Source organism: Salminus brasiliensis, chromosome 8, assembly GCF_030463535.1.
Source record: "Salminus brasiliensis chromosome 8, fSalBra1.hap2, whole genome shotgun sequence".
Taxonomy (NCBI): domain Eukaryota; kingdom Metazoa; phylum Chordata; class Actinopteri; order Characiformes; family Bryconidae; genus Salminus; species Salminus brasiliensis.
Genome location: NC_132885.1, coordinates 20,929,977 through 20,953,239, shown reverse-complemented (window position 1 = coordinate 20,953,239; position 23,263 = coordinate 20,929,977). Strand labels below are relative to the sequence as shown.

The following is a 23,263-nucleotide window of genomic DNA, read 5'->3' as shown; positions in this document are numbered from 1 at the left end:
AAAGATTCAGAAATCCAAAGAAAATATGGACAAAAAATTTAAATCTGAACAAGTTTGGATGCAGTTTTCACGTTGTACTCATGTATTAATTTACACAACCTGCTATGCTGTCTTTAAAACTGTAAAGGCCTTCATCTCAGTTTTTTTATATACCTTCATGAATGAAGTTTAATTTCAAAGAAAAACATTAAATCAAGGGTCTCAAATTATGGTCCAGACAGGTATGGTTCGGTGATGTCCTTAATCAAACACACCTACTAAGCCTGGTAATCAATTGAAGAGATGAATACGATCAGTTTGAGCAGAGAAATCACCAAACTGTGCTAAATTCTAGCCCTCCAGGACCAAAGAGCCCTGCCTTAAAGGTAAGTGCAGAGAAATAACATTAATAATAATAAAAAAAAAAGTATAGACTATAGGAGCAAGTACAGCTGAAGACACTGGGAAGACAAGAACTGTTTATGGTAAGTATAGGCTGTGGTTAGATGGATAACAAGGCAAAGTTCTGGAAAGAAAGATGGAGCAATCACAACTGTGGTCATTGCAACCATAAAAGTCTGTCTGAATACGACTTATGTTATGTGGGTATAGTTAATACTACAGCTGTCAGTATCATCACTATGACCACTTCATCCAGGACATAAATAAAAAAAAAGCTCTTGGTTCAGAAATGAATGGTTTGGTCAGATAAAAGGTGAGAAATGAAGGAAACCTGAGAATCCCTTAGGTAGGCAGGGGTCCTGTTTTTTTGCGGTGGGTCCGGAGTGTACCCAGAATCACTGGGTGCAAGGCTGGAATACCGCTAGTCCATTGCAGGGTATCCCACACACACTCATTCACTTACACCTAGGGGGAATTTAGCATAGCATTTAGCATAGCCAGTTCACCTATCATGTGTTTTTGGGAGGTGGGAGAAAACTGGAGCATCCAGATGAGACCCATACAGACCCACATGGAATACTCCAATGTTCTCACAGGCAGATATCAGGTGCATCAAACCCACAAACTCAGGTCTCTGGCGCTGTGCAGCATACACACACACACACACACACACACACTATGTATTTCTTCATTTAAAATCATTGATTTGAGAGAGACACCCCACAGAGACCAGTGTATTATTGCTGGTGGGGTCATGGACGTAATTGCTTTAAATGTAAAACATAATTGAGACATGTGATCACAGAAACATGAAAAGAAATCTGCAATATGTTAGAGTGCAATTATCACAATGAATAGGTTTTGGCAACATTTTCAAGCATTCTGACAGGGATTTAATGATGCATGTAGAGCTATGCTCATGGAAGAGAAGAGCTTTTTTGATTGACAGACTGAGAGTCAGAGAATAGGGCTACCAAAGGCTTTGTGCTCTCTGGTGTGTAATAGTCCTGGACTGAATTACAGTACTTTGCAGATGATGCAAGCAGGGTAGATATTTAGAAATTGATCAGGTACAGGCAAGTGTATAAGAGAGATGCAACCTCTCATATCTTGTCATACTAACAACAGCATGGAATTGGCTGCTGCTTATTGAGCATCAATACCAATTACAATAGAAATGAGTTATCTAGCCTGGAAGAACCATGCTCTTTTAAAGTCTTAGAAATGACTACTACCCCTAATGCTATCTGCCCTGACATCAGCTCAGAGCTCCAAGACAGACAGAAACGTTACTAAACACTGTGCAGCACATGAAAGCCAAAAACACAATGAACCGCAGTCTGGCAAAATTGTGTTTTCAGACATATTGTTTCTTTACATTCTTCAGAATTATGTGGTTAACAATGCACAGCGTTTGTTAAGAATTCATCACATATTCTAGTTATAGTCTCCCATTCACAGACAACAAATTGACCAAGACATCAACTATCTGTGTCCTTCAGGGGCATACAATGACAATACAAAAATGTCCTTCTCCAGAGAATGCTCTGAAAGAATGAAACCAAAAGCTGTAGATTTCTCAATGGACTTCCTGTTCACCTCCATATCCCTGTCAAACATATGGCCATTTCAGTCTTGACGCCATTCATGGTGTAATGGAAATACATACTTCAACTTTATGGTGAGTACTTTTATAGATTGTCATATACAAAGTATTTGCCCCTTAAATGAGTTTAGATCCTCATACAATATGTAATATAAGACAAGACAAAACACCACAACACAGTTTTCATTCATTTTCATTTTACTTATTTAAGGAGAAACATTTTACAAAGCCAATATCAGCCTTGTGAAAAATCCACAACCAGACATTCAGTCACACTAGAGGGCTTTCGAACATGAACTGTCTATTTAAGGTCCTAACAGCTAAATGGATTTAATGTCAGGGCTTTAACTAGGCCACACCAAAGATTATTTTTTAAGCCATTACCAATTGCTTAGACTTGCCCCTTGCTTCAGTTCTGCTACATAGCTCCACAAGGCTAGGGCATCAGACTACTGTCTTGCAGAAGTTTCTGTTAAAAAAAGGCACACTTCATTTGTCTGTCAATTATGGGAAGTCACCCATGTCCTGAGGCAGAAAAGCATCCACACACCATCCCACTACCACCGCCATGTTTGACTGTTAGTGTGAAGTTCTTATTGTTGAGATCTTGTAGTATCACATTTGACCATACACACATATACATATATATATATTTCCATACTACTGCTGTTATACTAATACTTACTCTAACAGCAATACTACCAAAATAGTATTGATACTAAGAGTCTATAAGCTCCAATTTGCACCACTGTTTATATTTGCACTAACCGTACCCTGCTGCATATATACCTTACTTGTCATTTCAGGGACCGCTATACATATACTTTATTGATATACTTTATAGGTATGTTGCTGCATATGCCACTTTACTTCTGATGTCAATGTCAGGGATCAATTTATTTATACAAACAATTTACATTCCTCCTAGGCTGTTATAGTCAGACCTGCTGGAGCCGTCAGACACAACATTTTCATTTCTGCTCTCCATAAATCCTGCTGAGGTAAATGCTGAAAGATTGCCCACTGAGGTCCCCTCTACCTGCGTCAGACCAGCTGCCACCTACCAGCAGGCCCCGCCCCCACCACCACCCATGCCAGACCAGCGGCACAGTCTCCTACCACTGCTACCTGTCTAATGACCATGTTAAAACCTGGACTCTTAACTAACTGCCACTATTAATATCACCACTATTAGCCATTATTACTCTGACCATCACTGCCATGACTATATTAAGCTCTACTACACCATGATTAATGATGTGCTTATGATCAGAGCAGTTCATCAGTATAGATGCTTTGGTAACTTTTATGAATAATTCATAAATAGTTCTGATCAAAAGAGGATGGGTCGGGTCCCCCTTGTGAGTCTTGGTTCCTCCCAAGGTTTCTGCCTCCAGCTCTGAGGGAGTTTTTCCTTGCCGCTGTCGCCGTTGGCTTGCTCACTGGGGGTCTTGGATTCTTTATGTCTTCTCATGTTATTTCTTTTATTTCCGTCTTTTACTAATTACTAATTATGTAAAGCTGTTTGTGACAACAACAGTTGTAAAAAGCGCTATAGAAATAAATTTGACTTGATTTGACTACTAATTACTATAATACCATGGGTCTGAGACATATTTGTACATATACATTGTACATATTTTGGTTTTGACAATAAGGCTGACTTTAACTACTACTTCTGTTCCAACTACTAGTACTACTACTACTAATACTATTACCACTACTACTACAACTACTACTACTATGAATGACAACTTCTACTTCTGCAGCAATACTACTACTACTATACTTCTCCTCTGTACTTAGAGGGGAAATGGCAGTGGGGGTTGGTGTGTACAGGCACCAACTACAGGGAGCAGCTCCATGTGCACTGTTCCAGCAGAATCACACTTATATATAGAAACTACAATAGATTCATTTGACCTAATATCACATAACCACACATTTATGAACCTGAAAAGAGTACAGACGCGGCAGCACTGGCTCATATAAAGAAACAAGAGCAAGAGTGACCGTGTTTAGTGGAAAAGTACTGTGTGAGTTATGAGTCTGAATCGAAGATTGCCGCTCTGTCTGCGCTCTATGAAAGGAGCTCTGTTCTCATGGTGAACACATCTGTACTCGATTACTTTCCTCTGACAACGTATCCATATAGCTACCTACAAACTAAAAAAAGAAGAAAAAAGATCCCTTCCTTTCTTTTTATATCAAGATAAGGCGAGAAAGACACGTCGTGTGTGTCTGTTCCCGTGTCTGCTTTAAGGGGAGCTGGCTTTACTGTACTGCTACCCTTCAACATTACAAGCCGTGTTAGTGTATTTCTGCTACCGCGGCAGGATAAGCAGCTGATCGCCGAGTACATCGCTCGTGTTGTGTACGGCCCACTTGAAGAAGTGGCTATACGGAGAAGTTGCAGCTCGTTTCTGCGTTAATTCCGTTGTTTAAAGATATCGACGGTCTTCCGAAAGTGGTTAGCCGATCAGCTGTGTCCGCTGTGACTGGCCCTGGTGCCCGACTGAAGAAGAAAGGCCAGTTTATCAAAGTTAACGGACTCTCCACGAGCAGGCAACATGTCTGCACTGAAGACAGCGCTGATTGAGCTAGCTGGCTAGCTAACACTCAGGAACCTGTTGTTGGCGCCGAGAAGAATGGGACTCTTTTTATAGTACTGGGGAACAGAGTGCCTTCTTACGCAAAACACAGATGCCTCGCTGTGCATAAGCTGTTCATTTACACGGTAACCCTCTTTTTGTGGCTGCTGTTGTGCGAGAGATAGCTGGGGGGTAGCTTGCTAGTTAGCTAGCCACCTGGCTCCACTAGCAGCAGCTCTAACCTGTCACAGGCAGGGGCTTCAACGCCCTCGTTCCGTTTAAGTTGAAGCTTTATCAGTAAGTTCAAGTTCTCCACCAGACACCATTGTGGGCACTCTGTAGTTGAACCGCCAGCGTTAGCCCGGGATGCTCTGCCCGGTTTAAGGCGGCTTTCTGAGTTAGTCTGACTCGGTCACTGGAGCGTTTGTCCCTGGGCTTTAATAATGCACTGGTTGTGAGGGAGCTCGCCGCGGCTTCCCGTTTCAATGCTGCATTTTCTGGAGGATGATGCGGATGACCTGGCTGATAACAGTAATAAACAGAAGAATTATGAAACTCCTCGTCGCCCTCGCTCTCATTGCGTACATCGCCTGTAAGTAGACTGTCTTACATGATACACTTTCATACTTTCAATACCGCCACTTTTCTCTCTAAAGTAAAAGTTAAAGGGGGTGAAGTTGTGAAACATCATTCACTGAGGTTTGATCTATATGGAGCCCCTAAAATATCAAGGCTGAAAAATAATAATCAGAGACATGAATGGTTCCCTCAGTTTGGTTAATCGACCCCTCGGTTTAGAGGGGATGCTTCAGTCAAACTGAGGGGCTGGTTTGTTTTAAATTGAGGGTCTGATTTACTAAACTGAGAGGCAGATTTTTATTTTTAACAGGGGGGCTGATTTCTGAAATTGAGGGGTCTGATTTGTTTTAAATTGAGGGTCTGATTTATTAAACTGAGAGGCAGATTTTTTTTTTAACAGGGGGGCTGATTTCTGAAATTGAGGGGTCTGATTTGTTTAAAATTGAGGGTCTGATTTATTAAACTGAGAGGCAGATTTTTTTTTTAACAGGGGGGCTGATTTCTGAAATTGAGGGGTCTGATTTGTTTAAAATTGAGGGTCTGATTTATTAAACTGAGAGGCAGATTTTTTTTTTAACAGGGGGGCTGATTTCTGAAATTGAGGGGTCTGATTTGTTTAAAATTGAGGGTCTGATTTATTAAACTGAGAGGCAGATTTTTTTTAACAGGGGGGCTGATTTCTGAAATTGAGGGGTCTGATTTGTTTTAAATTGAGGGTCTGATTTATTAAACAGGGGTTTGATTTGTTTTAAATTGAGAGTGATTTATGAAACTGAGGGTCTAATTTATGAAAAAAAAATTGAAACGGAGGGGCTGAATTTTTTTTAAACTGAGAGAACAATTTGTTAAACAAAGGGAATGTTTCTATATATGTCTATGTTTCTATATATGTCTCTAAATATTATTTTCCCACCATGGTTATAGGAAGCAAACGTCTGAGACATAGATTTCACAACAGTTTTGAGAAGGTTTTGGGATAAAACTTGCTCTCTCCCAGTTATCTCCCTTACAGCTAGGCTCTCCTCCCATCACAAGGTGTGACCAGCGCTGGCAGGGTGAAATTTAGCATGTGCTTCCTCTGAGACAAGTCGACCAAAGCAGCGTCATTGGTCAACTGAGCACACGCACAGGAGAGCACTGACTGCCAATTCTGCCACATCCTCAGCTGTCAGATGTCCGGCTAGCGTTGCACTAAGTAGTGGGGGAGAGAGAGGGACCACATCATGGAGGGCCAACGTCTGGGATCACAGGCAATCAAATCTGCAAACAGAACTGTGATCTCCCAGCGATGAGGCCAATGCTTAGATGCCAGTGCCCACATTTTATAAACCAGTGTACGTAGTTGTAATGTGAACCACTCTCTGTCTGTCAGATGAACACTGGCATTGACAAGCCATTACTCTTCAGTCACATTCCCCATGCTTTTGAGGCAAAAGCAAAAAACACTGCAGTTTGATTGAGGTGATGGCTTAATTGTAATTTTGTGATTTGCACAAATCAGAGACACAGACATATTACTAGATTTTGATCACATATAAACCAGTATGCGGTATATTTGTGCATGCGTGCATAACCTGTCCAACCTGTGGTACCTGTTGGGATGAATGACTTCGACAAAAATGAGAGTCCACCTGTAGTCAAAACCTGTTCTTTCCAGTTTGTCTTGCCTGAATAAGCATCTTCTTGTCTTTTGTGTGCACGTTAAACCCTGGCTAAATATTGAGCAGTGGTGCTGGAGCTTTCCGTATTGTTTGTCTTTGTGTTGACAGAATGTGTCTTTAAAAGTACATACAGTACTGTGAAAAAGTGTTTGCCACTATGTGAACGCCTGAATTTGTGCACATTTCAAACTCTGAATGACCTCAAACCCTAATCAAAACCTAACATTTCATAAGTGACCTTGATAAAGATAAGAACAGCTTCATAGACATTTTACACATTCATTCAGAAAGGCGCAAAACAAATGCCATAAGCTGTAAATAAGCTATTGATTTACTCGGTAATGCCTTTGTTGCTGCTGTTTTGTGAGATAGCTGGAGGATAGCTTGCTAGTTAGCTACCTGGCTCCACTAACAGCAGCTCTAACCTGTCAGACTTTAAAGAGCTTCATCTCTCAGCCGAAAAGTAACTCTGAAGAGTTTGTCATTCAGCCAACCCCAAATGTTCACATTTTCAAAACTTTTCAATAGCTGATTAATCCCCATTAGCAGCAATAACTGCAACTAAACACTTTCTGTTTTTGTAATATGTCTCACAACCCGGTGGAGGGATTTTGGCCCACTCCTTATTTCCAAATTGCTTTAGCTCAGTGACATCCGTAGACTTGTAGACAACTGCATGTTTTAGGTCGGGACTTAGACAAGACAATATTACTTATAATGCTAATGACTGGAGGTTGTATGAATAAAGTGTTGTGCTTGGAAATTATTACAACATATATGTTGTGTATCAGCAGTGCCAGGTTTGGGTAGGTGGAGCGCCTACCAACCCACAAACTGTGAAATAAGACAATCCAGTCAGTGTTTTTTGGGCTCCCCAGGAGGGTCACACTTCCTATGGCTTCCTATGTCCCCTCCCCCATCGGAGTAGCTCCACCCACCATGCTTGCAAAGACAGGATTTCAGGAAGCTGTGTGTCAAAGTTGTCAGGTTGTGGGATGGTTTGTGTTTTTTTGTTTGTTTGTTTTTTGTTGGGGCTACTTATAGTACACGGCACATGGTAACTGTACCAAGCAGACAGTTTTCTGAGGATTTCAATTTGAGGATTGCAAGTGAGTTGTTTTTTTCTTTTCTTTCTTTAAGGTTTGTAGAGAGCTCAAGTGTCTGGAAGGTGAAAGTAAAGTGTTTGTAAAGTAGTCAAGTTTTAACAATTTATTGATCTGAGTGGTGGGAGAGATCACTGCAGCTTTTGATTGAACAACCGGTCTGACGTGTGGTGGCAAATATCTTTAGAAGGTGTTTGAAAAGTTGAGTGCCTTCTGACTAGGGCCTTCAGGTGGGTGTTGTCTTGAAGCTCTTTAGCCTTGAACAGGCTGCCATTGTACTCTCTTTTAGCTGCTCTCCGTGGTGCTGAACTTCATTTTTGACTTCTTATCAGACTTCTGGGTAAGCGCAGTTTTGTTTAATCTTGTTTGGTCTGACACAAGAAAACCATTATAACAATATTTACTACTCGACTTGATGTGGTCAAAATAAGATGCCACCCCCTCCTTTCATTGAATATTTTGCAGACTGAGATTCTTTTCAGGCTTAGTGTTTGCACAGCAGAGTCAGACAGAAGAGGGATGGTTTATGTACAAAGCCTTAGGGATGTTGTATAAGGATTAAAATCAAACTGGCTACTGGAACCTAACTGGGACAGACGAATGTTTAAAAGAATAATAATGAGAAAGTAGGACTGCATAGTCTAATGTCTTTTTATGACTTGATGTTTTTTATATTATATATTAATATATGTCATAAATATTAATATTACATATCAAAGTGACTGGAGCTCCCAGAGAAGTTAGCAGCCATACCTGTGTTCTTTTAACCAGCGTATTAATAACTTTACTGAAACTATATATATATACACATTCAGTGTATTGTCCAGCTCTAAGAGAACTTTGTGCAGGATGCCTTAGAAACTGCTGAAGCAAGGATCAGATATGCGCACTAATGGTCCGTTAACTCAGTTGACAACATTTGTTTTAGCTGTTTATCTGTTTCAACATGTAATGTTCTGTTTTAGTCAGTGTTTCAGTCCACACACTTCAACTTTCTAAACTATAAAATAATAATTGGTGCCAATGAATCAACAGTGTTTGAGGGCGGCGGCAGCAAACAATAATTGTGATTTTGTTGCAGTAAACCGATCTGCAGTCTGTGCGGTCAAGTTTTAGGCATGCTATATAAGCGTTAAATTAGAAAAGAAAAGCTGATATTTTCTCCTGATGCTCTTCCATCATAGAAGCGGGTCTGAATCATTGTGTATTTCTTGCATGCCACTTGCTCCAAGCTTATGCAATGCTGACGTACTGCGTCTGGTGTGAATTCGGACACGCTCAGGAGCCAAGCAGAGATAACTACAGAATTGTTTATTCTGAAACTAATATGTTTACATTTTGCACAAACCTGCAAGGACAAGGGAGATAACAGCTGTACTCCGAGCTAAACTGGTCTTCAGCCTTTCAAGTTACTGCAGTTTCAACAGCAAGACAGGGAGTTTGGTGTTGCTGTTAGGAAAGTAGAGGCAAATAGGGATTCAGCAATCTGAGCCATATACCTCACTATGTAGGAGAGATTTAAATTAAGTCAAGTCAAATTTACTTGTATAGCGCTTTTTACAACTGTTGTCACAAAGCAGCTTTACATAATTAGTAATTAGTAAAAGACAGAAAAAAAAATAACGTAAGAAGACGTTATGCTCACATCCAAGACCCCCAGTGAGCAAGCCAACGGCAACAGTGGCAAGGAAAAACTCCCTTAGAGCTGGAGGAAGAAACCTTGGGAGGAACCAAGACTCACAAGGGGGACCTGACCCGTCCTCCAGAACTATTTATAAATTATTGATAAAAGTTACCAAACTGTCTATACCATCTATACTGTTGAACTGCTCTGTTTATGATCATAATATATTAATCAAGGCACCAGGATTGACTTAAACATTGCTATATATAACAAATGAACACAGATATTAATTAACTGAATTGCTATTTATTTATTACCAAAATAAATAATTGTGTTGCACCTTGGTGTAAACCTTTGGCTTTACTTCAAAGGGTTCAACAAAAGAATTATAGTAATAGTTTGCACACGCACAAGTGGCATCCCTTTCTGATTCCATAGAGTTTAATATGATGTCGGACCACCCTTTGCAGCTATAACAGCTTCAACTCATCTTGGAAGGCTTTTCTTTTGAGGTCTGTAGCGATTGACAGCAAAAACGTTGGCAAAAAATCTCTGTACACAATGCGCCTCAGCATCCACTGACACCGCTCTGTCACGTGGCCGAGTTGCTTTCGTTCCAAATTGCTTTCGGTTCGTTATAATACCTCTGACTGTTGACTGTGGAATATATAGTAGCGAGAAAATTTCACAACTGGACTTGTTGCACAGCTGACATCCTATCAAGGTACCATGCTGGAATTCACTGAGCTCCTGAGAGCGACCCATTCTTTCATTCTTTCTTTTTAGAAGCAGTCTGCATGCCTAGGTGCTTGGTTTTATACACCTGTGGCCATGGAATTAATTGGAACACCTAAATTCAATTATTTGGATGGGTGAATACGTTTAGCAGTGTAGTATATGTATATAAAAATTTGACATAGTGATTAACAAATGAGAAGCTACTTACTGCATCAGTTAGGGTTAAATAACTTGTTGCCATGTATATACACTGCCTGGCCAAAAAATGAATAGGTAAGCCAATAGGTAAGAGCCTCATATTGGATAATTACTGCATGGGTGATTGTTTCAGCTGGCAACAACTTATTTGACCCTAACTGATGCAGTGAGTAACTTCTGATTTGTTAAACAATCATGTCGAAAGACACATCCTGTGATAGTGGAAAAGATCTTTCAAAAGGGTCAATGTATTGGCATGCATCAAGCAGAGAAAACTTCTAAGGAGTCCATTGAGAATCATTGGGATGTGCTGGAGAAGGCTTTGTGCAGTGGTCCAAGTTCCCCATCATCAATTCAAGATCTTGTGGGAAAAATGAATGCAACTCTAGACAGAAATAAACAAAATATTAGCCAGGCAAAAAAATATTGACCTGGTAAGAAAAAGGTAATTAATAAGTGCAACATAATGCTGTGCAATGAGAATAATCGATTATTAGGATTATGAATCCCTCAATTAACCAATGACTCTCATTTAGCTACCAGGTTTTAAATTTAGCTTGAGGCTGTTTTATGCACTTGCTAAGGAAGAATAAGAACAATAAGGATGAATACGTTATGCAAAACCTCTCATGTCAGAATTTAAAACCCAAGATATGCAGAAAGTAGCAGCAAGAAAATCTAGCAAAACTAAATAAGAACTAAATAAGTCTTCCCTTAAGCAGCAAAAAACAAAAAAACAAAAACAAAAGATAAGTGTAAGACTGTAATTTTAGCTTTCAGTTTGAAGTTATTTTAGTACAGTAGTTACTGCTACTGTTGTATTAGTGACTTATTTTAAAACAGACTGTTGTATTAGTGACTTGTTGTATTAGTGACTCCCCCCCCCCCCCCCCCCCCCCCCCCGTCATTTTGCCTGTTAAAAGACAATAGTGGACTGCATTGTTCTAAGGTTGACTTGAGTAGTTCCCCTTTTCCTAGTCCCGTGCCCATATAACAGTCCCACTCCTCACACTAATAGAACTCTGCTTCTCATTGACACACCAGAGTGATGTAGCGGCCAGTGTGTGACCGTGCTCGATGTGTTGCCTTCTGGCTCTTGGCTCACAGTGTTTACAAATTGTACCAGTTCATAGATAAAAAATTGCTGTCCAGGTTCATAGATAAAAAAGATGGTTGTTTAGATTATTTAGAGTCAGTTATGGCATGTTTTTCTGTGCACTGTCGTAGTCATGATCTGTAACCTTCATACTAGAAGCAGCAACAGGGTCAGCAGTATAGCATGCACTTAACTGGTCACCCTTGAATGACATTTTACCTTCTTCTTTTTTTCTCCTTTTCTCATGTCTTATTCATCACTCATTCCTTGCTAGAAAAACAAGCAATTTGTTGGTGGTCACAGTTGAGATGGGGTGTGTAAATAGCAGCTTATGTGTAATTGTACTGTATAAAACCCAGGATTTATGTCGACAAAAGCATCTTCAGGGTTTTTGTAAAACAGATTGTAGGTTTTCACTATAGAGAACCAGGAATTATGGTAAATATCTCACAGGTAAGCACAGGGAAGCAATGCATTTCAAGCATTTCTCGTGACAGTAGTGTTTGTATTCTAAAAAAAAAAAAAAAAACACCAGAAAACAAGGACTACTCATGCTGGTCTTCTGAAGAACCAGAGCAAAGGCATCCCATAGACATTAGTATACTAGCTAATGATAACATTTATTTTACAGCATTTTTATTAAAGGAGATGTTCACCTTTATTTACATTTGAGTCCTTCTAAGTACTTACTTCACACATGCCCACTCCTATAGAACTCAGTTCAGTGGGAACACTCATATTACACACTGTACACACGCTGTAACTAAGGCGTATGACACTCGTGATCATGAGACATTCCAGGTGCCTAAAATGGTTAGTTAAGTTACTGCTTTTGTATGCTAAAAAATCACGGCTAAGAAAACGTTTCTGTTACTACCAGTGGACTGCTGGAAGACACAGATGAAGATGTACTTTAACAACAGTACACTTCAAGCAGAAGTACAACGTCAGAAAGACATTTCAAAATATTATGGCTTCAGGAATTTGCATAGCTCCTTTATGGTTGTATAAAGCAGGCTATATATTGCAAAGTCTGTTGAAAAACAACCAAAAATATATAGCTGGACAATGGATTTCATAACAGAAACAAATCCTTTCAAAAAAGAGGTGGAGAAAACACTGCAAGAGCTGAAGGCATAAAATCACAAAGAGTGTTCCTAAGAAAATTCTTATAGCCTGTAGTCTCGGCATATAAACAGCAGAGAAATACTTCAAAGAAATTCAATGCAACCTCCATGATCTCACATGAGGAATCAAATTCACCTCCCAAATGTAGTTAATGGGGAAAAAACTGGATATGTCGAAGATTGCATTGCAGACAACATCAAAGCAAAGATATTGAAAGCAGACGTGAACGCTAATTATATAATTGTATTCATTGCTTAGTGGTCACTGGCTCCTTTAGGTAAAATTCTGTCTGGAGCCCTGTGTTGAAAGTTGTATTTTTTTGACAATGTTTAATAAACTAAATAGTATTATATTTATTACTCTGATTACTGCATAAATAATATTACTGATATTTTCTGTTTATTGGATCTATCTGGAAATTTTAAGGCTCTGCATGCTTTATTGTTAAGTGTGTTTTTATGACAGTTTTAAAACTGCTCTAACCTTCACATTAATCATTCGATTTTTTTTGTGTGTGTTAACAAACATAATCTGAAAAAGAAGTTTTACAAACCTACAAAGAATATCTTCAAATCAATTGGGGATGTATTTGGAAACATTCTAGGAAGGATGGTATTTAGGTCAGGAATGACTGGTTCAGTGATGAATGTTTGCTCCAGTTGTGTTCAGGCCCCAAAAGCATGGCTGGCCCACATGTTGCAGGTGTTTTCCCAGTGACCTTGGTAAGACATTGTGCTGTTCTCACAAATTCACTTTCTCTCTGCACTCGAACACCAAGTTAGTTAAAAAAAAAGTGGAAATCTGTTCCTTGAGGCAAAATGTCTGTTGTATGTCACTGTATGGAGCGGCCAAATGGTGGCAATTTTATTTAAGTTTATTAAATTAACACTGACCACCTTCTGAGTGATTCAGGCACTGGGAAGCACAAGTGGCATTGGTGCACTATGCTTTTTGCTTTTTTGCCTTGGTAAAGAACCGGATGGTATGGCAGCGCAGCTGGCAGCCTTTCACCCGGGGTATTGCCAGGCGTAATTGTAACAGCTTCACAATTTTTTCCATACATTACACCGTAACTGTGATTGTACTGCATCATTAACTATATATTAACGCTTGCTTTTTTCCCATTTCTGTTTTTCAGCTGTCTGGGGAACCTACACCAATATGAGGTAAAGATGCTTTTCTGTGAGCTTGCAGATAATTTCGCACTTCATACATGCATACATACATACATACATACACTTCATATATATATATATATATATATATAATATGCTATTTTATGTTGCCTCAATGTGTGACCCAATCGTTCAGCAGTGCAAACACAGCTTTCATAACCTCCATAGAAAGGCATTTACAGTAGCATGAGACACTCTGGGGCAGCCACACATGAGACGATTCCCCACAACTGTTTCCTCTGATGTGGTGGAGCTCCATCAAATACCTTTGGGATATGAGAACCATTTCCAGATAGCAGTATTCAAATCACTTTTCAGATATTTGTTACACTGCAGTGGGAGAAGATTGAGGCTATTTAGTACAATGCTGTAAAGGACTGTACTGTGCTAACTGGATATCAGCTCTTGTAAATCACATGGATAAAAGAATATCACAATGAGTCAGAATGAGTATTCCTCATCAATGCAGAGCCATAAGGGGTGTTGTACACATGAGACATGTAGTGCGAATACTATTAACAGCAAGTCAGAGAGTGATGGACTGTGTGTCTGAGATGTGCGTGTTAAGAGCAGCTCTGCTTGTTGCTGATCAAACACATGGATTAGGCCCACTCACTGTGGCGCAGTTTGGAAGCTGGATGGGGGATCAGTGGAAAGCCAGCCTCAGGCTGCCTGAGCAAGGATCATGTGGCGCTGTTGACTCTGAGATACTGGAGTGCTTCTACTATGTGTTTGATTGAAGTATTTCAGCAAAAGCTTCCTTGGCCATTCTGAAAGGATTTGTGTTTATGTACTGTTTGTGTAGCTGTGAATGTGCATGCATCACCAGCTGCTCCATTCTTTTGCTCACAGGTCCATCCAGGAGCATGGAGAAACGAAGATCGAACAGAGAATAGACGAGGTTGGTGAAGACAAGCTGCTTTTGTTTAGTCTGTCTTTCTTCCTGTCGGATTTTCTCCTCATTTTCCCCAGCAACCCTGTCTCCTTTTTTGTCCTGTGATTTATTCATTTAACGAGGACACCTTTGCCTGACTCTCCTGAAAGCAAATTATGGAACTAGCTGAGAGCATAATCAAATTATGATTTGAATTAGCTGGGCTTTTATTGTTAATTAAGTTTACTAGTAAGGGCACTAGAAATCAGCAGAGGTGACACCTATGTGTTTGCCTTTTTTGACATGGGTCAGCAGTATAATAATGTTCATCCACTGGGGCATTATAAAAATAATAATAAAGATTATTTATACAGGAGGACAAAATAATTATGGTGATCAAATCTTGTCAATATAAAAAAAATCTTTAATTTAGCTTGTAGGGCTTCATCATAAAACCTTTTTTTTTAAATAACATAAGCACTTCTTAAAATTGGTCCATTGTGATTTTGTAAATAAATGTAGCTACATCTGTTATTAAGTTCCTTACAATTAGTTCCTTATAATTCTCAATACCAGGTTCACTATTTAACAGGGATGTAAAGGTATGTATCTGTACATTATGGTGCATGCTGTCGAGCAGAGAACACGCTGTACCCTTTATGTATCATGAAGAATAAACCAATACATTTAAAGTAAATCTAATGTATCTAATCCAAGGACATGCCCTTGAGTCTTTTGTGTCTAACCGTGCAAGTGCCAAGAAACAACTAATCTCAAGATTTCTTTAGTTTTTGGAAAATGGGAGGACTGTGTATACAAAGAGCAACACAGATTAACATAAAGCTGACAGCCTGCACCTTGTTCGTCTTTTAACCCAGTGTTTCTCGGCACTGTCCTGAAGGCACCCTGCCTTGCACATTTTAGTGGCGACTCTGCCTACAACACCTCCTGCAGCTCTGAAAGGGCTTGTTAATGAGCTGATTAGTTGAATCCGGTGTTGGGAGCAGGGAAAGCACCACAATGTGCATGTCAGGCTGCCTCCAGGACCAGGGTTGAGAACCACTGCTTAACCCACAGTTGTTGTTAAAGGAGTGAACTAAATTGGATAAAAGCCTGTTCACACTTCCTTTTTTAGACATGATGTATTTTGTTTGTTAATATTTCCATTGAATATTTTTCTATAGATTCCTTTAGAACAGTTTTCTAGTCACTTTTGTGGAAGTGTCTCAAGCTGAAGGTGTTTGCATCCATACAGTAGCAGTCAAAATGGCAGTAAGCCATACAAACACTCAATAAAAGGAGTGATCACCACTACATCTCATTGCATCACAGCTCATTAGATAAATGCTGTCTGCATATCTGCCTGACCTTAAGGTTCAAAGTGTCTCACATGGGTGTGGAGGTTAATTTTGAACTAGTCTTTAAAAAGGATGACCTTTGTTTCCGCAGCTGCCGATGTGTGATATTTCATTAAAGCTGACTTACAATACAAACGGAAATGAGAGCCTGAGGGCCGTCTCTCTGAAGGTGTTTGGCACTGGGGCCACCAATCAAATGTCAATGAAGTCAGATCTTTCTGTGCAACAGTGAATAAAGAGATGCATCGTTTGTACAATTTATTTGGAGTTCAGTAAATTAAGATGAATCATATGCTGTATCCTAGCAACTACAACGTTTTACTAGAAGGACACTGTTTTCATCCTACATGGAGCTCCAAACACAGCTCAAACATCCAAGCTGTGAAAAGGAACTCATGAAATTAGCTGACTGCATTCAGGTACTTGCATCAGACTTTCATTGTTGTCTGATGTCCTTGGTTTTGCCTGATGTTTGACTCCTCATTTAGCCCAGATTAGGTAAGAACAAGTAAAGGTCACAGCAAAAAAAAACAAACAAACAAACAAACAAAAAAAAACCCCAAAAGAAACACAGTCTGTCTTTATAGTCTTCACTGTCTATGCTTTAATGTTTTAGACAAGGATGCATTTCTACAATGGCTTTCATGCTCCCTCTTTCTAAATAAGATGTTAAAAGCCAGAATTCCGGTAAAAACATATTTATTTTCAGTTGTTTCAAATCTAAAAATCTAACAAGGCCAACATGGAACAAAACACAATGCGACACAATACAATACAGTACAGGACAGACTACAGAAAGTGCAATGTGTAGACGTAGGTGACAATATAAAACTAGAAAGACATAGCATAGCAATACTCCTAAACCACTACAGTTTCCACAATACCATGCAGATCCAATGGATTACATCTTAAATTTTCCTAATGCCACACATGCATGTGAAATTACCATATTTACCTGTGGCGGTCCAGTGAGAATGTACATACAGTTACACCCCTATACATGTTGCTGTCACGACACGGTTCTGCATTAGCTTTTAGACTTTTTAACAATAGAGACTGAACTAGCTAAACTAAAAGTTTTTTGTATTTTTAACGGGACTTATGGTTTTCTCTTTAATTATGACTGGAATTATAGTTTCTTGAATGTCCACTGGAAAGTTGGTACAGTTTTATAGTCAGTAATATATTAAGCCAGAAGCCGGTACAAAGAGTCCAATTTTGGGTCTGGTCTGACTCAGGCGTCTGTTACCTGCATACTATGAATGGCATAAAGTCATCCAACAGGAATGTGAAAGACTAGTGGAGAGCCTGCCAAGACATGAAAGCTGTGATTGGCATACGTCACAGAATTAATCTGTTTACTAAATATATTTACTTATATATATATATATATTTTTTTTTACAGGCTGTAGCACCATTGAGAGAGAAAATTCGGGACCTTGAGCTTAGGTAAGTTCACACTGTGTCTTTACATACACAGTAGAAGAACATGGACAGCACATGGTCTCTCAAAAGTGAAGCCACCACAGGTCTAGCACCTCTAATGGCTGGTTGCCGTATGATGCGTAGCTCCGCCCATGGTCATATGTTTTTAGTGACCTACAACAACTCATTTTCCATCTCATTTTTCTCCTCTAGAGTTTCTCCCATCTCTTGTGTCTAATTTCAACAGTAGTTTTTTTCTTGGCTAATACTGGTACATATTTTATTTTTCCCTCTGAACTTTTCTTCTGCTATGTCATAAGAATGTAGTATAAGCTTAGTTAGACGTGCTGGACTTAGTAGTATTTGTACTTGTCTCGGCCAGCACTGGTGTGGTCCAGTCCAAAAACTGTTTAAAACCTATTATATTTCTTCTTTTAATCGCCACTGGTGCAAGCTGACTCTCTTGCAGCAGCTTGGGGTTAAACTGGACTGTAGAAGCTTTGGTTCATCCCAACGGCAAACAGAGCTAAACTTTAGATCTGTAATTTGATGAAGACATAAATCGTTTTATAATAAAATGTTTGTGAACCAACCATGGAAAATTACCTCCAAATTCACACCCTTGAAGCATATTTGTTGTTTTCTTGTTGTTGTTGTTTTTGGCTGTATATTTAACATCACGTTCCCCTCGCTGTACAACCCTGTTCTAGGTTCTGCCATTTCTGCCTTTTCATGATGTTTAAAACTCTGTTAACAAACAGTTGTGTTCCTCAACAAGTAGACAAGATTATGTGCTGATATTCATTCCGATGAAGTTATTTGAAGCATAAATGAAATGTCTCTATTTTGAGATTGTGACCATATTCCCCTGCTTATTTCTACTACATAACTACTTTTTTATATTTTAATGCTCAGTTTTTAAGAACAATGGTTTGTTAATGCCAGTGATGGCAATATTAGAAAAGAATCATTCTTTTTGTCTTGATTCAAGTGCATTGCAAATAATGCATCCAATAAACTTGGATCATAAACAATTTTTTTTTTCCCAAAATACATGACTGAAAATTACATTTACACTGAGACAATATTTCCATTTAAAGAGAATCTAGTACACGTACTGAATCATTCTGCATTACTGGGTAATTTATCTTAAATGACATTTAATGACAGTCTAATGACATATTACTCCTTATTGTATGTGAGATTGTTACAACATGGTCCGCAACCAATAGCCGGATGTGCTGTAGAGTATTTTACTGTTCAAAGAAAATATTTGTCCAAGTTTATGTAACAAAAACTCTTCAAATGAGCTATAAATATGCAGGACATATGGCACAATAAACTTACCTACACAGCATCTAGCACTGAATGTGTGTGGTTGGATAATGATGAAGATAATGCGTAACATGGTAGGATATATAGGTATTATGCATTCAACTTATAGCATATATGAACACAGAGGCTACTTGGGTGGAAGAAAAGACTGACACTGATTTTTTTTTTTATTTTCATATGGTTAGATTTTTAACAACTAAATCAGATGTGCTTTGAATTATGTGACCCATTGTGGTACTGGTGGTATTTTGTTATTATGCTCTAAATTCGGAAATACAATTGCAATGAATCCTAACCTTTACCTTACCCTTTTAGGGTTAGATTTAGGGTTAGGTATAAGGTTACGTTCTCCAGACAGTCATTTACATTCTTAGAGTACTTGGAGTTTCATTCCAATCTAATTCAGTAGAGTATTGCTGATATAAGTTTTGCTACAGTTGTGTGAAATATGCTCAGATGGGTGGGGATTCATTTAAATTGATTGATTATAGTTGTAAGTTTTTATTTATGTACTTTTTTTTTAAACACACACTACAATTCTACCTGATTCGAATACATACATAAACCAGATAAACGGATCAATAGATATTTAAACGAGGACCAAGAAACAAGGAAGGTGTTTGCTTTTTCCCAATGTTTTTTTTTTAACTTGGACAACTTCAGGTATGGTAAAAGATTGTGTATAAAACACAGTGAACTGTGCAAGAACATGAAGGGGGAAACTGAGTGTTTGGCTGAATCATGAGTGGCTCAGGATGGTATTTGTTGCACTGCTTTCTTTCTGTACTCTCCAATTACTTTCTGATTAACTGTGAAATCTCACACAGTGCTCTTCTCCTACGCTCTCTCTCTCTCATTTCCTAGGTAGGACCCTCAGCAGGCTTAGGTTAGAAATTGTCTGACACACTGTTAACTGGGCCTAAGGCATGATTACACACATGCATGCACACTCTTTCTGCATGTTTGAGAGGTCTGATTGGGTGGGCTAAAATCACTCCTCCGAATGGATGCGAAAATGCTTTAGGATGATAATGGTCCTTGTAATAAGATGCACAATATCCAGTTCCTTGCATTCTGGTGGTTTTCTGAACTTTATGCCTGCGTATTTGTTTGTTGCTGCTCTCTGAGCTCTCATTTTCCAAGTGGAGGAATGGTCTAACGGAGCCTCTGCTCTGGTGAACTGGCCTTTTGTGGGACTGTCGAGGGAGTCAATAACATCCCATCAACCTTCTTTACACATATGCCCCAGTGCTTCCCAAGCCCTAAGCGTATTATCTCTACAAGTACACATTATGTGTCTGTAGATGAACAGGTTTTTCCAGAGTGTTGCTCCACAAACTGCAAAAGACATTTGGCAATGCAAAATTCTACCGTTCAGACCAACAACTTTAAGGACTTCTAAATGGAAAGCCGAATTTCCAGTGCACTATTGAAATAAAGAAATTTTAAGCAATATGGAAATATTGAAGTATTAAAACTGTTCAGCAAAGCAGCAAATACAGCCTGTTTTGTAACCGCTTCTCTGATTCCACAAAAAACGACATTTTAACATATCTGCGCCTATTCAGAATGCAACAGTTTAGCCCGCTCATTTATATTGGCATTTTCAAAAGTGTTTTAGTGCTTTCTAATGAGGCACAATACAGACAACCTTGATTGATTATCACATTGTGGAACAAAAGACTGTACAAACATAAGCGGAGCTCAGGAAAACCATAGACAAACAGAATGGAACTCGCAAAATTAAGAGCTAACACATCAGAAGCTCCATCTACACTCAGACAAAGCATCAAGGGCTGAGAGAATGACCGTGTCCAAAACTGCCTTTGAATGCAACATGTGGCTTTCAGGCATGTAGCATGATTATGAATTTATTTATTTTATTTATTTATTTATGTATTTTATTGAGTTTCCTTTTTTTTTCCTCTCTCCCTTTTTTTCCTCCCAATTTGGTTAGTAACTTTCCCCTTAGCACTAGCAATGCTCTCAACACTAGGAGGGTAAGGACGTAACACGTCTCCTATAAAACATGCAAAGCCAGCCACTGTCTCTTTTGGACCTGCCACCAGTGTGGCATAACCAGGTAGCCGACACACTGATGTCAAAGCGGCACTGCTCAGGATTTAAACTTCATGCTTAGTTTTGAAGCACTTCATACACATGGTTTGGTCTTTTGGCTATAATTTATTCACTGATTGCAAAAATGTTATTGGAATACTGCAAGGCTTGGTTGAATATGTGTGATTTCTCACGATCGCAAATTCCTGGCATTGAGAAATACAGTTACAGCATTTAAGCATTTTTAATGGTGCTTTGGGTTGCCATGGTTCTTTATGTAACTTTTCCTTTTCTGTTGCGCTTTACTTTGGTAAAAAGGATAAACTGGATTTTTAAACCCACCTAAAGCAAGTCTGTTGCACTTTCACAATGGTTTCAAGCTTGAGTCACAACATGTTGAGTCAGAGACCTCAACCTCTAAAGTAATCACCCCCTCTAATTACTCAGCTCAATTAATTATTCGCTTATCTCTTTGGTCTGTCACTGTTGTCCCTGTAAGGCTATAGTTGTTGTTTGTTCCTTGTTCTTCCTGAAAAACTCAGGGCCATTCCCAAAGGTCTGTTATTCATTGTCTCACAGTCTGTTCATCGTTTATTAACTATGTCGCCTGGCCTGGCCATAGTTCAAGTTCAAAGTTTTTGTCACTTAGTTAGTGATACACAGTACAACTATCTGTGAAATGCTTTGAACACTTTGTCCACTGACATAAAACAGCAGGGTAGAATATATAAAATAAGAGAAGCAAAGAAGAAACAGCTTTGTCAAATAAAATATACTAAATTAAGTAAAGTATAAAATATATATACAGAGATAATAACAAATATATAAGAATAGAAATAGCAGTATATATACACTAAATGTCCACAAAGGAAATGCAGGGATGCAGTGTTGAGGGCAGATGTTTTTTAAAGCCATTTGTTGTTGCCAATTTCTTGCTATTTATGTTTGTTATATTTACCAAATATGCAATCGGAAATATACATAAATATTTGTATTTATCTTGTTGATCAGTGGATTTTTACGTTTACGTTACGTTACGTTTGTGCCAAGTGCTCATACCAAGAGATGAGCTCCTCTAAATAAAACTATTTAACCACTAAAGCTAAGAAGAAATACTTCTGATGTCATTTTCCTTCCATAGAGTCACAGTAAGTACTTGGACATGGTTCAGCCTCCTCTACTTTTATAAGAAAATCACACTGTGGATGCAAGCGGTGTCTAAAGTCTTAAGAGAAACTGCCAGCTGCCACATCAAATGTAAAAGTTCTCACATGATCTTTCTTCTTTATTTCTCAGTTTTACCCAAAGATATCCACCTGTGAAGTTCCTGTCTGAGAAAGATCGGAAGAGGATTTTGGTAAGAGTATTACAATGTAATAATATATTGCCTAGTATTTCCTTGCAAAGTCCAGATTGTGGAGCCAGATATATTATCGTATTATAAAAGCAGCAGTTAGGAATTCAGTCACATTTTAATGCTCTTAAAGATCAGTGCTGGATCTGCCAGATTGTTCTAAATGAATAGAAGTGCTCAGAAGAGTTCAGCTAAGGGGTGTTGACCTTTACTTCTGGGTCTCTAGTTTGATTCCATCTCTGTTGCTTAAAGTGAGTAGCCAGGTTTCCATCCAGATTTGCTCTTGAGTAGCTTTCTTATTGTTTTGTATATTTTATGCCTGAATTGTATACCTTAAAAGCCCAGAGATGAAACCCACTGTCAAATATAATGGCTCAAGTACAAGTACCTTCTGTTTTCCACCTATTGTTTGGAGAGAGAAAGTTGTTTTTATTATTATTATTATTCCACTAATCCTGCTGCCTCCTGCCATGGAAAATGCATTTCCATTGTAACATTATAACAATGTTTCCTTTTTTATGCTGGCAAAAAAATATATCCATATCAAGCAAGCATACAAATTTAATGCAAAATGCTAGCTGTTACCTACTTTTATTTGATATCTCAGAATATGTAAACTGATTCAGGAATGGAAAACAGATGGAAATGGAAACAGCATGAGATGCATGTGATGTGATGTGTGTCCATTAAGGTGTTTGACAATGATATGTGGTACTACAGAAGGATTGCAGTGACATCTTCACTTTTTCTGTAGATCACTGGTGGTGCAGGCTTCGTGGGTTCTCACCTGACCGATAAGTTGATGATGGACGGTCACGAAGTGACTGTGGTTGACAACTTCTTTACCGGCCGCAAGCGCAACGTAGAGCACTGGATAGGCCATGAGAACTTCGAGCTCATCAACCACGATGTGGTGGAACCACTCTATATTGAAGGTTTATATTAACCACTCTATATTGTTTGAATTGCCTCCACATCT

The 23,263-nt window shown here is 38.8% G+C and overlaps 1 protein-coding gene across 1 annotated transcript in view; it reads left to right on the top strand.

Moving 5' to 3' along the window:
* Window positions 1–4,305: 4,305 nt before the first annotated feature.
* The window catches only part of uxs1 (UDP-glucuronate decarboxylase 1), a 46,943-nt gene continuing 27,985 nt past the window's right edge, over window positions 4,306–23,263 (top strand). The window contains exons 1-6 of the mRNA XM_072686085.1: window positions 4,306–5,170; window positions 13,844–13,871; window positions 14,733–14,781; window positions 17,518–17,561; window positions 22,227–22,287; window positions 23,039–23,219. Coding sequence (XP_072542186.1) covers window positions 5,083–5,170; window positions 13,844–13,871; window positions 14,733–14,781; window positions 17,518–17,561; window positions 22,227–22,287; window positions 23,039–23,219 — 451 coding nt within the window. The 5' untranslated portion in view covers window positions 4,306–5,082. The remainder of the gene's footprint in view (window positions 5,171–13,843; window positions 13,872–14,732; window positions 14,782–17,517; window positions 17,562–22,226; window positions 22,288–23,038; window positions 23,220–23,263) is intronic.